General features: G+C 47.2%; 1 protein-coding gene across 1 annotated transcript in view; it reads right to left on the reverse strand.

Moving 5' to 3' along the window:
* Positions 1 to 10,514, reverse strand: part of LOC138279491 (vomeronasal type-2 receptor 26-like) — a 139,825-nt gene extending 129,311 nt beyond the window's left edge. Inside the window, exons 1-2 of the mRNA XM_069219407.1 lie at positions 10,123 to 10,514; positions 1,292 to 1,583 (exon numbers count right to left, since the gene is read on the reverse strand). Of these exons, the coding sequence (XP_069075508.1) occupies positions 1,292 to 1,583; positions 10,123 to 10,514 (684 nt within the window). The remainder of the gene's footprint in view (positions 1 to 1,291; positions 1,584 to 10,122) is intronic.
* Between the last annotated feature and the right edge of the window lie 3,937 nt (positions 10,515 to 14,451).

A 14,451-nucleotide genomic window follows, 5' to 3' on the forward strand; every position in this document is an offset into this window, starting at 1 on the left:
GCTGATTCTGCAGCTAGTGCATGCTGTAGCTAATGTATGTCCTGTAGTTAGTGCATGCGCTGTAGTTAGTGCATCTGGTATATATATTGTACAGGCTGTAAATAGTGCGAGCACCGTAGGTAATGCACATGCTGTAGATATTGTGTGCTGTATATAGTGCATCTCCTGTAGTTAGTGCATGCACTGTAGTTAGTGCATGAGCTCTAGTTAGTGCATGTGGTGTAGATAGTGTGCGCTGTAGTTAATGCTTGCGCTATAGTTGTTGCATACTCCGAAGCTAGTGCATCTGCTCTAGATAGTGCCCAGGCAGTACTTAGTGCATCTGCTATAGATAGCAAGCACACTGTAGACAGTGTGCACGCTGCAGTTAATGCATGTGCAGTATTCCGTGCATCTGCGGTAGTTAGTGCATGCACTGCAGTTAGCACTGCAGTTAGTGCATGCACTGTAGTTAGTGCATGTGCTGTAGCTAGTGCATGCACTGTAGTTAGTGTGTGTGCTGTAGTTACTGTGCATGCTGTATTTAGTGCATGCACTGTAGATAGTGTATCTGCTGATAGTTCATCTACTGTAGTTAGTGCATGCACTGTAGTTAGTGTATCTGTTGTAGTTAGTGTGCATGCTGTAGTTAGTGCACGTGCTGTAGTTAGTGCACGTGCTGTAGTTACTGTGCATGCTGTAGTTAGTGTGTATGCTGGAGTTAGTGCACATGCTGTAGTTAGTGCATGCACTGTAGTTTATGCGTATGCTGTTGTTAGTGCACATGCTGTAGTTAGCACACATGCTGTAGTTAGTGCATGCACTGTAGATAGTGCATCTGCTGTAGTTAGTGCATGTGCTGTATTTAGTGGGTGTGCTGTAGTTAGTACGTATGCTGTAGTTAGTGCATGCACTGTAGGTAGTGCATATGCAGTAATTAGTGCATGCACTGTAGTTAGTGCACACAATGTAGACATCATGATTTAGTTGGAATCAGGTTCATGGCTCCCTTCTGCTCACAGGCACAGGACGTGATCGGGACTGTGATATAGTCCTTTGTACGTCACATGACGTACGAGACAAGTAGCTGCAAGTGGTCACTTTGTCTAACCTGGTCCAAGGTTACATGATATCACTGTTGTCCAAAGGATAAATTGACGTCTCTTGGAAAGTTTTGGGTCCTGAGCATCATTTCTGATGCAACTTATTACAGGACATCTCTCTGAGGCCTTGAGCTGAGCCCCCTGGTACTGAATGACCGGCAGAGTCTTAAGAAAAGCATTGAAAGAGGAGAAGTGAGGCGGGCGCCTACCTGCGGATACTTGTACAGCGCCAGGAGCTGGGCCATGGAGTAGGTGGTCGAAGAGGACAGGTCGCCGATGAAGCCCACAAGGGCACCTTCGCTCTGACACCTGTAGTTTAGAACTGGTTCATTTTGCTGTGACATGATGCTCAGGGTGCTCTGAAGAGCCTTCATCTCACTAGCACAGGAGTCAAAAATATGGTACCCCAGGGTGAGGTTTGGTAAAAGAGCGGGGTTTAGGTTAATCTCCTCCACGGCGTAGATGAAGACCAGGACCTGCAAAACCTGCTCAAATGAACCCCTGAAAGAACAGGAAACACATCAGAAAATTACCGCTTTGTCACTGCTTTCAACGTGAGCAGAGTAACAAGAATATAGAGTAATGCACTGTACAGGAGGTATTTGTTTTTGTGTTGTAGAGCAGTTCTGCAGCTTCCCTTGCTCTCTCTGCTTCATCCTAGGTTCTGATGACCTAAATGTGCTGCTTCCACCTGCTGTATGTGGCAGCAAATCACCTCAAAGTTCTCCCATCCATATCAGAGATTCTGGGAGAAATCTGCCCTGCTCCACCAGTGCACCACCCCACTCCACCCCGCCGCACAAAAACATGAAGCATCTCTGCAACTTGCGAATCAGAGAGCTACAAGATCACCAGACTTAAAACAAGTCTGGTGAAAAGAACAACTATTGTAATAACTACGGCCATGGGAAAGGAACCTGCCAGTAATATTGGACCTCTACACATAGTGGTAGCCTGTCCCCATCAAACCCCTGCATGTTTGTACATGTTATGTGTACTACCGTTTATGGTGCTGTGTTGGAGCATATCTAGTACCAGTGAAAATACCATCACCAGTACCAACATCAGTACCCACACCTGCACCATAACTAACACCAGCACAAGCAACATCAGTACCTGCAACAAAATCAACAACTGTGCCAAACTAACACCAACACCAGCAACAACATTAATACATTAATACTTACAACATTACCAACACCTGCATCAAATTAAAACTAATACCAGCAATAACACCAAAACCAACATCTGCACAATATTTAACACTAACACCAGCACCAAAATCAATAACAACAGAACCAACAACACCATCAACAACATCAACCACAACACGGCACCAATACCTCCACCAAAACCAACACCTGCAGAAAAAACAGTACCAACACCAGCATCGAAAGCAGTACAGCCCACTGCACCAAAACTAACACCAACACCAGCACCACCTCCAAAACCAATACTGGCAACAATATCAAAGCCAACACCTGGATAAAAAACTACCACCAACAATAGCAACCAAAATCAGGAACAAAACCACCACCAACGATCACAACACCATATTAAACCATACCAAAACCAACATCTACTGCATAACTAACCCCAACAGCAACTATACTAAAAGCAACAACACCTGCAAAAACACCAGAAACAGCACCAACACCTATTCCAGCACCAACAACAGTAACACCAGCAACAACACCAACCCCAACATCAACACAAAACATTTAGCTTCAAAATTTTGGCCCATAAATATGAGAGCATTGCTCTGCCTTTATATCAGTTTTAGTGACGCAGTGGCTGAGCAAACCGCTCAACATATCTATGAGGCCACACAAGGCTACTTTGTGTGGCTTTGAATGGCCTTACAGATAGGGATTGAAGCAGGACTGTACGAAAGTACCATCTTGCCTGGCATGTTACCCCCATATTTCACTGTATATATGTTGTTTTAGTGTATGTGTCACTGGGACCCTGCCAGCCAGGGCCCCAGTGCTCATAAGTGTGCCCTGTTTGTGTTCCCTCTGTGATGACTAACTGTCTCACTGAGGCTCTGCTAACCAGAACCTCAGTGGTTATGCTCTCTCTGCTTTCTAAATTGTCACTAACAGGCTAGTGACCAATTTCACCAATTCACATTGGCATACTGGAACACCCTTATAATTCCCTAGTATATGGTACTGAGGTACCCAGGGTATTGGGGTTCCAGGAGATCCCTATGGGTTGCAGCATTTCTTTTGGCACCCATAGGGAGCTCTGACAATTCTTACACAGGCCTGCCACTGCAGCCTGAGTGAAATAACGTCCACGTTATTTCACAGCCATTTACCACTGCACTTAAGTAACTTATAAGTCACCTATATGTCTAACCTTCACCTGGTGAAGGTTGGGTGCTAAGTTACTTGGTGTGTGGGCACCCTGGCACTAGCCAAGGTGCCCCCACATCGTTCAGGGCAAATTCCCCGGACTTTGTGAGTGCGGGGACACCATTACACGCGTGCACTACATATAGGTCACTTCCTATATGTAGATTCACAATGGTAACTCCGAATATGGCCATGTAATATGTCTATGATCATGGAATTGCCCCCTCTATACCATCCTGGCATAGTTGGCACAATCCCATGATCCCAGTGGTCTGTAGCACAGACCCTGGTACTGCCAAACTGCCTTTCCCTGGGTTTCACTGCAGCTGCTGCTGCTGCCAACCCCTCAGACAGGTTTCTGCCCTCCTGGGGTCCAGCCAGGCTTGACCCAGGATGGCAGAACAAAGGACTTCCTCTGAGAGAGGGTGTTACACCCTCTCCCTTTGGAAAATGGTGTGAAGGCAGGGGAGGAGTAGCCTCCCCCAGCCTCTGGAAATGCTTTCATGGGCACATTTGGTGCCCATTTCTGCATAAGCCAGTCTACACTGGTTCAGGGACCCCTTAGCCCTGCTCTGGCGCGAAACTGGACAAAGGAAAGGGGAGTGACCACTCCCCTGACCTGCACTGTGAGAAAGTAGCCTCTTTCTAGCCTTGTTACCCCCACTTTTGGCCTGTTTGTGAGTGTATGTCAGGGTGTTTTCACTGTCTCACTGGGATCCTGCCAGCCAGGGCCCAGTGCTCATAGTGAAAACCCTATGTTTTCAGTATGTTTGTTATGTGTCACTGGGACCCTGCTAGTCAGGACCCCAGTGCTCATAAGGTTGTGGCCTATATGTATGTGTTCCCTGTGTGGTGCCTAACTGTCTCACTGAGGCTCTGCTAACCAGAACCTCAGTGGTTATGCTCTCTCATTTATTTCAAATTGTCACTGACAGGCTAGTGACCAATTTTACCAATTTACATTGGCTTACTGGAACACCCTTATAATTCCCTAGTATATGGTACTGAGGTACCCAGGGTATTGGGGTTCCAGGAGATCCCTATGGGCTGCAGCATTTCTTTTGCCACCCATAGGGAGCTCTGACAATTCTTACACAGGCCTGCCACTGCAGCCTGAGTGAAATAACGTCCACGTTATTTCACAGCCATTTTACACTGCACTTAAGTAACTTATAAGTCACCTATATGTCTAACCTTTACCTGGTAAAGGTTAGGTGCAAAGTTACTTAGTGTGAGGGCACCCTGGCACTAGCCAAGGTGCCCCCACATTGTTCAGAGCCAATTCCCTGAACTTTGTGAGTTCGGGGACACCATTACACGCGTGCACTACATATAGGTCATTACATATATGTAGCTTCACAATGGTAACTCCGAATATGGCCATGTAACATGTCTATGATCATGGAATTGCCCCTCTATGCCATCCTGGCATTGTTGGTACAATTCCATGATCCCAGTGGTCTGTAGCACAGACCCTGGTACTGCCAAACTGCCCTTCCTGGGGTTTCACTGCAGCTGCTGCTGCTGCCAACCCCTCAGACAGGCATCTGCCCTCCTGGGGTCCAGCCAGGCCTGGCCCAGGATGGCAGAACAAAGAACTTCCTCTGAGAGAGGGTGTGACACCCTCTCCCTTTGGAAAATGGTGTGAAGGCAGGGGAGGAGTAGCCTCCCCCAGCCTCTGGAAATGCTTTGTTGGGCACAGAGGTGCCCAATTCTGCATAAGCCAGTCTACACCGGTTCAGGGACTCCTTAGCCCCTGCTCTGGCGCGAAACTGGACAAAGGAAAGGGGAGGGACCACTCCCCTGACCTGCACCTCCCCTGGGAGGTGTCCAGAGCTCCTCCAGTGTGCTCCAGACCTCTGCCATCTTGGAAACAGAGGTGCTGCTGGCACACTGGACTGCTCTGAGTGGCCAGTGCCACCAGGTGACGTCAGAGACTCCTGCTGATAGGCTCCTTCAGGTGTTAGTAGCCTATCCTCTCTCCTAGGTAGCCAAACCCTCTTTTCTGGCTATTTAGGGTCTCTGTCTCTGGGGAAACTTCAGATAACGAATGCAAGAGCTCATCCGAGTTCCTCTGCATCTCCCTCTTCACCTTCTGATAAGGAATCGACTGCTGACCGCGCTGGAAGCCTGCAAACCTGCAACATAGTAGCAAAGATGACTACTGCAACTCTGTAACGCTGATCCTGCCGCCTTCTCGACTGTTTTCCTGCTTGTGCATGCTGTGGGGGTAGTCTGCCTCCTCTCTGCACCAGAAGCTCTGAAGAAATCTCCCGTGGGTCGACTGAATCTTCCCCCTGCAACCGCAGGCACCAAAAAGCTGCATTACCGGTCCCTTGGGTCTCCTCTCAACACGACGAGCGAGGTCCCTCGAATCCAGCGACTCTGTCCAAGTGACCCCCACAGTCCAGTGACTCTTCAGTCCAAGCTTGGTGGAGGTAAGTCCTTGCCTCTCCTCGCTGGGCTGCATTGCTGGGAACCGCGACTTTGCAGCTACTCCGTCCCCTGTGCACTTCCGGCGGAAATCCTTTGTGCACAGCCAAGCCTGGGTCCACGGCACTCTAACCTGCATTGCACGACTTTCTAAGTTGGTCTCCGGCGACGTGGGACTCCTTTGTGCAACTTCGGCAAGCACCGTTTCACGCATCCTCGTAGTGCCTGTTTCTGGCACTTCTCCGGGTGCTACCTGCTTCAATGAGGGCTCTTTGTCTTGCTCGACGTCCCCTCTCTCTTCAGGTCCAATTTGCGACCTCCTGGTCCCTCCTGGGCCCCAGCAGCGTCCAAAAACGCCAAACGCACGATTTGCAGCTAGCAAGGCTTGTTAGCGTCCTTCCGGACTTCTGCACGACTCTCCAAGGCAAGAGGGATCCGTCCACCAAAGGGGAAGTCTCTAGCCCTTTTCGTTCCTGCAGAAACCTCAGCTTCTTCTGTCCAGTCGAAGCTTCTTTGCACCCGCAGCTGGCATTTCCCGGGCATCTGCTCATCTCCGACTTGCTTGTGACTTTTGGACTTGGTCCCCTTGTTCCACAGGTACCCTAGATTGGAAATCCACAGTTGTTGCATTGCTGGTTTGTGTCTTTCCTGCATTATTCCTCTAACACGACTTCTTTGTCCTTAGGGGAACTTTAGTGCCCTTTGCACTCACTTTTCAGGGTCTTGGGGAGGGTTGTTTTTCTAACTCTTACTATTTTCGAATAGTCCCAGCGACCCTCTACAAGATCACATAGGTTTGGGGTCCATTCGTGGTTCGCATTCCACTTTTGGAGTAAATGGTTTGTGTTGCCCCTATCCCTATGTTTCCCCATTGCATCCTATTGTAACTATACATTGTTTGCACTGTTTTCTAAGACTATACTGCATATTTTTGCTATTGTGTATATATATCTTGTGTATATTTCCTATCCTCTCACTGAGGGTACACTCTAAGATACTTTGGCATATTGTCATAAAAATAAAGTACCTTTATTTTTAGTATAACTGTGTATTGTGTTTTCTTATGATATTGTGCATATGACACTAAGTGGTACTGTAGTAGCTTCACACGTCTCCTAGTTCAGCCTAAGCTGCTCTGCTAAGCTACCATTATCTATCAGCCTAAGCTGCTAGACACCCTATACACTAATAAGTGATAACTGGGCCTGGTGCAAGGTGCAAGTACCCCTTGGTACTCACTACAAGCCAGTCCAGCCTCCTACATGCACCTCCCCTGGGAGGTGTCCAGAGCTCCTCCAGTGTGCTCCAGACCTCTGCCGTCTTGGAAACAGAGGTGCTGCTGGCACACTGGACTGCTCTGAGTGGTGAGGAGAGTGCAGAGTGGTATGTGGTGAGAACAGAAGCAGTGGGATGAAAATGAGAGTACAGATGTGGGCATGTTGTCGAGCATAGAAGCAGTGGGACAGATAGAGTGTAATGAAAAGCAGAGAACAGACAGGGCTTGTGGGTGAGAACAGAAAAACTGGAATACATGCAGTGTGATAAAAAGATGAGTACAGAGGGTCATGTGGGTGAGAACAAATGCTGGTGGATACATGCAGTGGGATGGAGAAGAGAGCAAAGATGTGGGCATGTGGGTGTGAACAGAAGCAGTAGGATAGATGCACTGAGATAAAGAAAAGAGTACAGATGTTTGTGAGAACAGAAGCAGTGGGATACATGCAGAGGGATGAAGAGGAGAGTAGAGATGGGCCATGTGGGTGGGAACAGAAGAAGGTTGGTACATGCATTGGGATGAAGAGGAAAGTACTGACTGATGAGAGAGGAACACATGGAAGTGGGATCAATACCACAAGGCAATGGTACTAGATGCAGATGTGGTAGGGGGATGTAGTGAGGAGATAAATGTCAGGAAAATGGTGGCTTTCAGCTCTTGAGTAAAAAATACAGTTAGCGTTTGGGCAGTAGCAATGTTGGGATTATTTAAACCAGCAACTCTGAGAATGAAGCATTTCTCTGCATGCAACAAGAAACATATATATATATATACATATATATATATGTGCAGATTAGCTAACATTTCAAGCTAAGCAGCCCAGCATGGCAATGTGCTGTGCTGCATTGCTTGAAAGAAGGACATCAGAAATACCCCATATTTAGAAAGATATTGCACATTTCTGCTGCCACCTTTTGCTGGTGCACTGTGTGCTGCCTAGCGCCAATCCAGGCCCCCCTGTGCCACGGTGCAAGGGTGCCTGCATTACAAACTCAATTATTTTTGTGCAGGAAGGGACACCTTACTACACAAAAACAATCCTTAAAAGCATTTTCCTTTTCCTATGTGTGATGCGTAAGATCTTCCTCCACCCTCCACTGGTCTGGAAAGTGCACCATTCCAACGCTTTCCTAGGTTTACTACTCTTTGTAAATCTGGGAATGAACCAAAATCCATGGGTGGATGCGTGGGACTGTCCACACTCCACGCATGGAATGCCTCTCTCCTACAAGGTAATGCAATGTAATGGAATGTGCAGCCTTGTGTTATCCTGGATTTACTAAAACCATGCAGAGCCATACAAGGTGGCTTGGCGTGGATAAACCCCACTTGACGGCTTCAGTTTCCGTAGGTTGTATTGGATGATGCAAAAGCAACACAAGTCCTGTGCAATTCCGGCCCTCGGTGATCTCACAGCAAAATTAGAATGCAAATGATTCTTTTTACTGCAAACGTGTAATATGAATGCCAGCAAAGGCACTATAGAGCCATGAAGTACATATTTAACTAATGAGGTAAGCAGTGGCCATCCCCATGCCGTCTAGGGTCAGCGTAGAAGCCCCTTCACTTTGAGATATTTTACAAGTCAGAATAACCATGTGAATGACTGTCTTGTGTGCATTGGTTTCACATGTCCTTTTGGTCAATATTCATTTCCCTGATAATTTGTCTGTGCACGAAGCATCATTCCTTCACCTGGCAGCCCAGCTCCTAGCCCGGGCAAGTGCATACCCACATTCTGCAAAGCACGTTTTTGTACAGTGCCTTATGCTCACTCCTAGCCCTCCTTTCTATGGAAGTGAAGAGAAGAGTGCGGGGAGATCAGGGACACTGAGGTGAATGAGGATTATTGTAACTGAAAAACTTTTCTTCAAAAGTTAGTTTCCACAGTTGTTGATTTGTGTTAATGGTGTGGAAAGCTGAGTCTTTTCTGCACCAGAGGCCCCTGGGAAAGGTAAGCCCATGAATGACTTGGTGTAATGTTCAACCTTACATACCATCACCACACACAGGATGTCAAATGTGGGACAGTGAACCATAACACTGCAACTCAGCTTTGTACTGTCCCAAATATTACAGTAGTGTGATAAGGGTTCAGTCCAGCAGCATCCCAAAACACATACAGTATCAGCGCCTCAACCCTGGTGTGTAGTACACCAAAGGGCATATTTATGAGAGCTTTGCATCATGCTTGCACCCCGCAACATGTTACATGGGTAACACAAATCTCTAAGACATATTTGTGAAGCCTGCAAAGCCATTTTGCGTGGCTTTGAATGCTTTTAAAACTCTAGAATCACTGAGTGCAGCTCAGATTGATGTCTAGCATTACTCTGTGCAAGGAAGAAGGTCCATGGGCATTGCAAACTTATTTTTTGATGCAATTCGCATAGTTTGTAATGCATTCCCAGATTTTCCAAACGTGGTAAACCTGGTAATGCAGCAAAGAGATTCAGCTCCCCAGGTGAGGTGTAGCGAGAAGAAAATTGTTTAGTTCTAGTTTATTCCACTTGCCGCATTCTGTAGCACACGAAGAAAGACTAAAACATTAGCAGATATATAGAAATGTCTCCTTGTTACACCTCTTCTGGTGAGGCATACCATTTTGACGCATTCCCAGGTTTGCAAGTTCTCGTAAATGTGAGAATGTGTCAAAAGCCATGGATGTTGCATGGCTAGAAGTAATAAATTGCAATTTGGTTGCCAAGTTGTGTGTTCATGTAAGAGGCATGCTGTTCACATTGTTTCAGCATGCAAGCAGCACAGTGTGGTGTCCCATGAACACTCAGCATGGTCAGGCTTCCGGGACACAGCTTGGGACACTCTCTGGGCTGATTCACAAAGATAAACCACACTTTCCTGTAACTTTACTGTTTTTCTGATATCGACAAACTACAAGTTTAATTTGACTGATGGCAATGTTATGACTGCAGGGACTCAGTACATGAAAGAAAGGTCTGTCCCTACTCACCAGAAGCATTTCCATGGATATTTCAACACGCTGAATCCTTTCCAGTACTGCAAATTGTGCATATGGCGCTGTATGACCGCCCCAATCATGAGGTCTCCAGCCTTGTACATGCCCAGCTGTTTGCTGGTTTGGAGGCTACACCGGGGTGTGTGCTCAGAAACGTCTCCGGCAGCGCATTGAAGCATCATCGAGAATAAGATGAAAAGCAGCATGATGTACCTGAAGGAGGTAGAGCTTGGGACAAGTCTTGCAAATCCATCACAGAGGCTCCAGTTGAAAGACTTCATCAGGAGCCCACATTTTATCTCCTCACTTCCATCGTCCGACCAGTCCCAAAGCTGCAAATATGAATAAATGTCACGAGGCGATGAGTGCAGCTCATTGGCACACATTGTAGCTGGTAATCATCAGGTTCTCCTTCAAGAGTCGCAGAGGAACACATGGAGTTTCTAGCAGAAGCAGCCTCAAGTGAGAAAGTCCAAAGATTTGCTGTAGGAAATATGTAATTATGAGGCAACACATTAGAATTCTGAGGCTCAGATTCTGGTCTTGTCTAGTCCATGAGATACCAAATAAACCAGTGTTCCTGGATGAACAAAAATAAGACATTTCAGAGTCTTTAAGATGCCTGGCCAAAGAAACCCATGTGCCTGTGCCCCACAAATAACAGATCTTAAAGTCTGTACCTGACTCTCAAAGGTAGGAGATGTCAAAGTCTTTTCCTGGGCCCTGAAGGAAAGAGATCTCTGAGTCTATACGAGGGCCCGAAGGTGAGAGATCTCAGCAACTGTACCTGGGCCCTGAAGGTAACAGATCTCAGTATCAGTACCTGGGCTCCAAAGGTAAGAGATCTCTGAGTCTGTATTTGGCCCTGAAGGGAAGAGATCTCAGAGTCTTTACCTGGGACCTGAAGGTAAGATATCTCAGAGTCTGTACCTGGGCCCTGAAGGTAAGATACCCCAGAGTCTATACCTGAGCCCTGAAGGGAAGAGATCTCAGAGGCTGTACCTTGCTCCGAAGGTAAGAGATCTCAGAAACTGTACCTAGGCCCTGAAGGTAAGAGATCTCTGAGTCTGTACCCGGGCCCTGACGGTAAGATACATAAGAGTCTGTACCTGAGCCCTTAAAGGAAGAGATCTCAGACACTGTACCTGGCACCGAAGGTAAGAGATCTGAGAGACTATATCTGGGCCCTGAAGGTGAGAGATCTCAGCGACTGTAACTGGGCGCCGAAGGGAAGAGATCTCTTAGACTGTACTTGAGTTTCGAGAGTAAGAGATCTCTGAGTCTGTGCCTGGGCCCCAAAGGTAAGGGATCTCTGAAACTGTACCTGAGTCTCGAGGGTAATAGATTTTAGAGTCTTTAACTGGGCCCAAGGGTAAGAGATCTCAGCGACTATATCTGGGCCCGAAGGTAAGAGATCTCAGAATCTTTACCTGAGCCCCAAAGGTAAGAGATCTCAGAGTCTGTACCTGGGCCCCAAAGGTAAGAGATCACAGATACTGTACTGGGCCCCAAATGTAATAGATCTCAGAGACTCTATCTGGGCCCCGAAGGTAAGAGATCTCAGCGACTCTATCTGGGCCCCTAAGGTAAGAGGTATTGGAATGACATTAGCTATTTCAGTAATGACCATGTGCTAAGCAGAGCGTGAGGAGTTCTTTGTTCTCCCTGTGTTTTATCACTGTTCTCTCTCTGTTCTTCCTGATCCGCCTCGGTTCCATTTTCTATCAGTTCTCTCTCTGTCCTTTCATGATTCTCCTTTCTTCTCTCTCTGTTTACCTTGTGTTCTTTCTCTGTTCTTTCTTAATTCTCGCTCTGCACTCTCAGTGCTCTCCCACTTGTCCCGCTTGTCCCCTCTGCTCTCTCTCTGTTCTCACTCTGTTCTCTGTTTGTTGTCCCTCTGTATTCTCTAAGTTGTATTTGCATTCTTCCTGTGTTCTTCCTCTGTTGTCCATCTCCCTTCACTGTCTAGTCTGTGGTACTGTGTCACCCTGGTACTCAGGTACCCTGGCACTGGGGTTGACTGGTATTCAGGTACCCTGGCACTGTGGTGGGCTGGTACTCAGGCACACTGGCATTGTGGTAAAGTGGTACTCAGGTACCCTGGCACTGTGGTGGTCTGGTACTCGTGTACCCTGACATTGTAGTAAACTGGTACTCAGGTACCCTGGTACTGTGGTAAACTGGTTCTCAGGCACCCTGGCACTGTAGTGGCCTGGTACTCTGGCACCCTGATACTGTGGTGCCCAGGAACTCTGCTGGCCTTGTACTCTCTACAAGGGCACTGGTTTAGCCCTGGAGCTCTCCAGCCTCCTTCCATAGACTACACCCCCAGTCACCTCTCTATGGCACCTACCAGTGTGAACGCTTCAGGCCTGGGAACAAATCTCAATATTTAAGTGCCATAACTATCTATAGCTGGGTCACAACGCACAAGGGGCCTCATTTACGATGCTCTAGCAGCACACTGTGCCACCGGAGCGTATTTTTTTTATGCTTCGGTGGCCCGGAGCCAACCCATATTTAGGCCACACAAAGCCAACGACCCCTTTCATGCATAAATCTGCGTGAAAGGGATGCTCCGTGTATGTTGCTTGGGGTGCTCCCATGCAACACCAATGGAACCTGAAAGAATCTGATGCATTTCCAGATTTATAAAGCTGGGAATGTGTCAGATTCTCACGCCACCTCAGAGGTGGTGTTGAAGGGATGAATAGGGAGACAGAAAGAGGGAAACACCTCCCCTTCCTGCACAAAAACAATCATCCCCACAACGCAGGCATCCTTGCACTATGGTGCAAAGGTACCTGAGCTGGCGCACAGCAGCAATTTGTGCACCAGTGCAGGAGGAGAGGACAGAAATGCACCATATCTTAGAAACACCACATTTCTGCCCTTACCCGGGGGCGCAGAGTAGCCTTCCGCCACTGTCCTCGTAAATGAGGCCCTAAATCTATAAAGCATCATCCTGTGAGGCTCAGGCCCCCAACTACAAGCCCTATGGAGATTGCTTTGCTGAATTTAGAAATGAAGGTGGTGAGATCACCACCAAGCCTGTGTTACTAACAGAAGGAGCCATGTCGAGAAAACATTTAGATAAGTCAGATTATCAGCTTACCTTGTAAAAATCCCAGCCTAGCATGTTACATGTTCTGTTCTCAAACACCAAAGTTCTAAGTTACTAGAGTACCATTTGTTCTGTTCCCAGATCTCAAATATTCCTCCAGTGTCGTGTGATGTGTCCACAAACATTGAAGATTTAGTTCACTCCAGTGTTGTGCGTTCTGTCCTCCAACATTGAAGATTTAGTTCACTCCAGTGTCGTGTGTTATGTCCTCAAACATTGAAGATTTCGGCTCCTGTATCTTCTGGTCTCAGACTTCTTTTCTTCTCCCTCCTGCCCTCTTGTGAATGACCTTGACTGGGGGTCTTGTGGTCATCTCTGTGAATGTAAACCCAGGAGCTGCTCTTATAGAGAGAGTCAGTGGGAGCTGATGATGGATGTACTGTGCTAAATGCAGCTCGAGGTGACCTCAGCTTTGGCACCAGTTATCCTGAATCAAAAACACAAACCCTGTTCTTAAAAAATATACAGAAACGCTGGGAGAAGAACCACCTCACAAACATGTTTACACCAGAAGTCTCCAAGCAGGGTTCTGACACCTGTGGGTGCTTTTCCCTCTAGATTGGTGCAGGAACAGACAGGATGATGAGAGCTTAGGTACACATGTCTCATTAAACCCTGTTTTCCTTGACTGTCTCCTGGTCCTGTGCAGAGGTCCCTTCCCCAGACAGAGCCTGAAATGACCCTTCAGGAGGGGGCAGCAGCAAAGGGACATTCAGGTGTTTATAGCCTTATGGTCTGGATAACAAAACATTCTTGATTCACACAAACACCTCCTCTGTGGCCTCTAAGGCAGTGTTTGGAACCAACACCTTTTACCAAAGCGATGTGCACCAGGGAGCCCCCTTAGAGTGTTTCTGAACCTTCTGTGCTCAAAACAAGTAACTATTATGAGGTCAAGGGAAAAGGAATGTCAAATCTACAGCTGTGCTCTTGTGTAGCAGTTTACATGTGTTTGTCTCAGCACCAAGGGGCCATTTTCACCGGGTAGTTTTAGAACAGACAAAATGATGAAGGGATTGGAAAGGTGAGATAGATAGAAAGATAGAAACAAATATTCACCAGCTGCCTTCCTAAAGAGTGAACATATTTCATAATTAGGAACCACCGTCCTTGCCTCTCAGACCCGGATCACCAGTGCCCTCTTGATTCCCGTTGGAGTCAGATGCAAGGGTCACCGGAAGAGACATCAGAGGGAACAC

The sequence above is a fragment of the Pleurodeles waltl genome, chromosome 2_2 (genome assembly GCF_031143425.1).
Source record: "Pleurodeles waltl isolate 20211129_DDA chromosome 2_2, aPleWal1.hap1.20221129, whole genome shotgun sequence".
Taxonomy (NCBI): Eukaryota; Metazoa; Chordata; class Amphibia; order Caudata; family Salamandridae; genus Pleurodeles; species Pleurodeles waltl.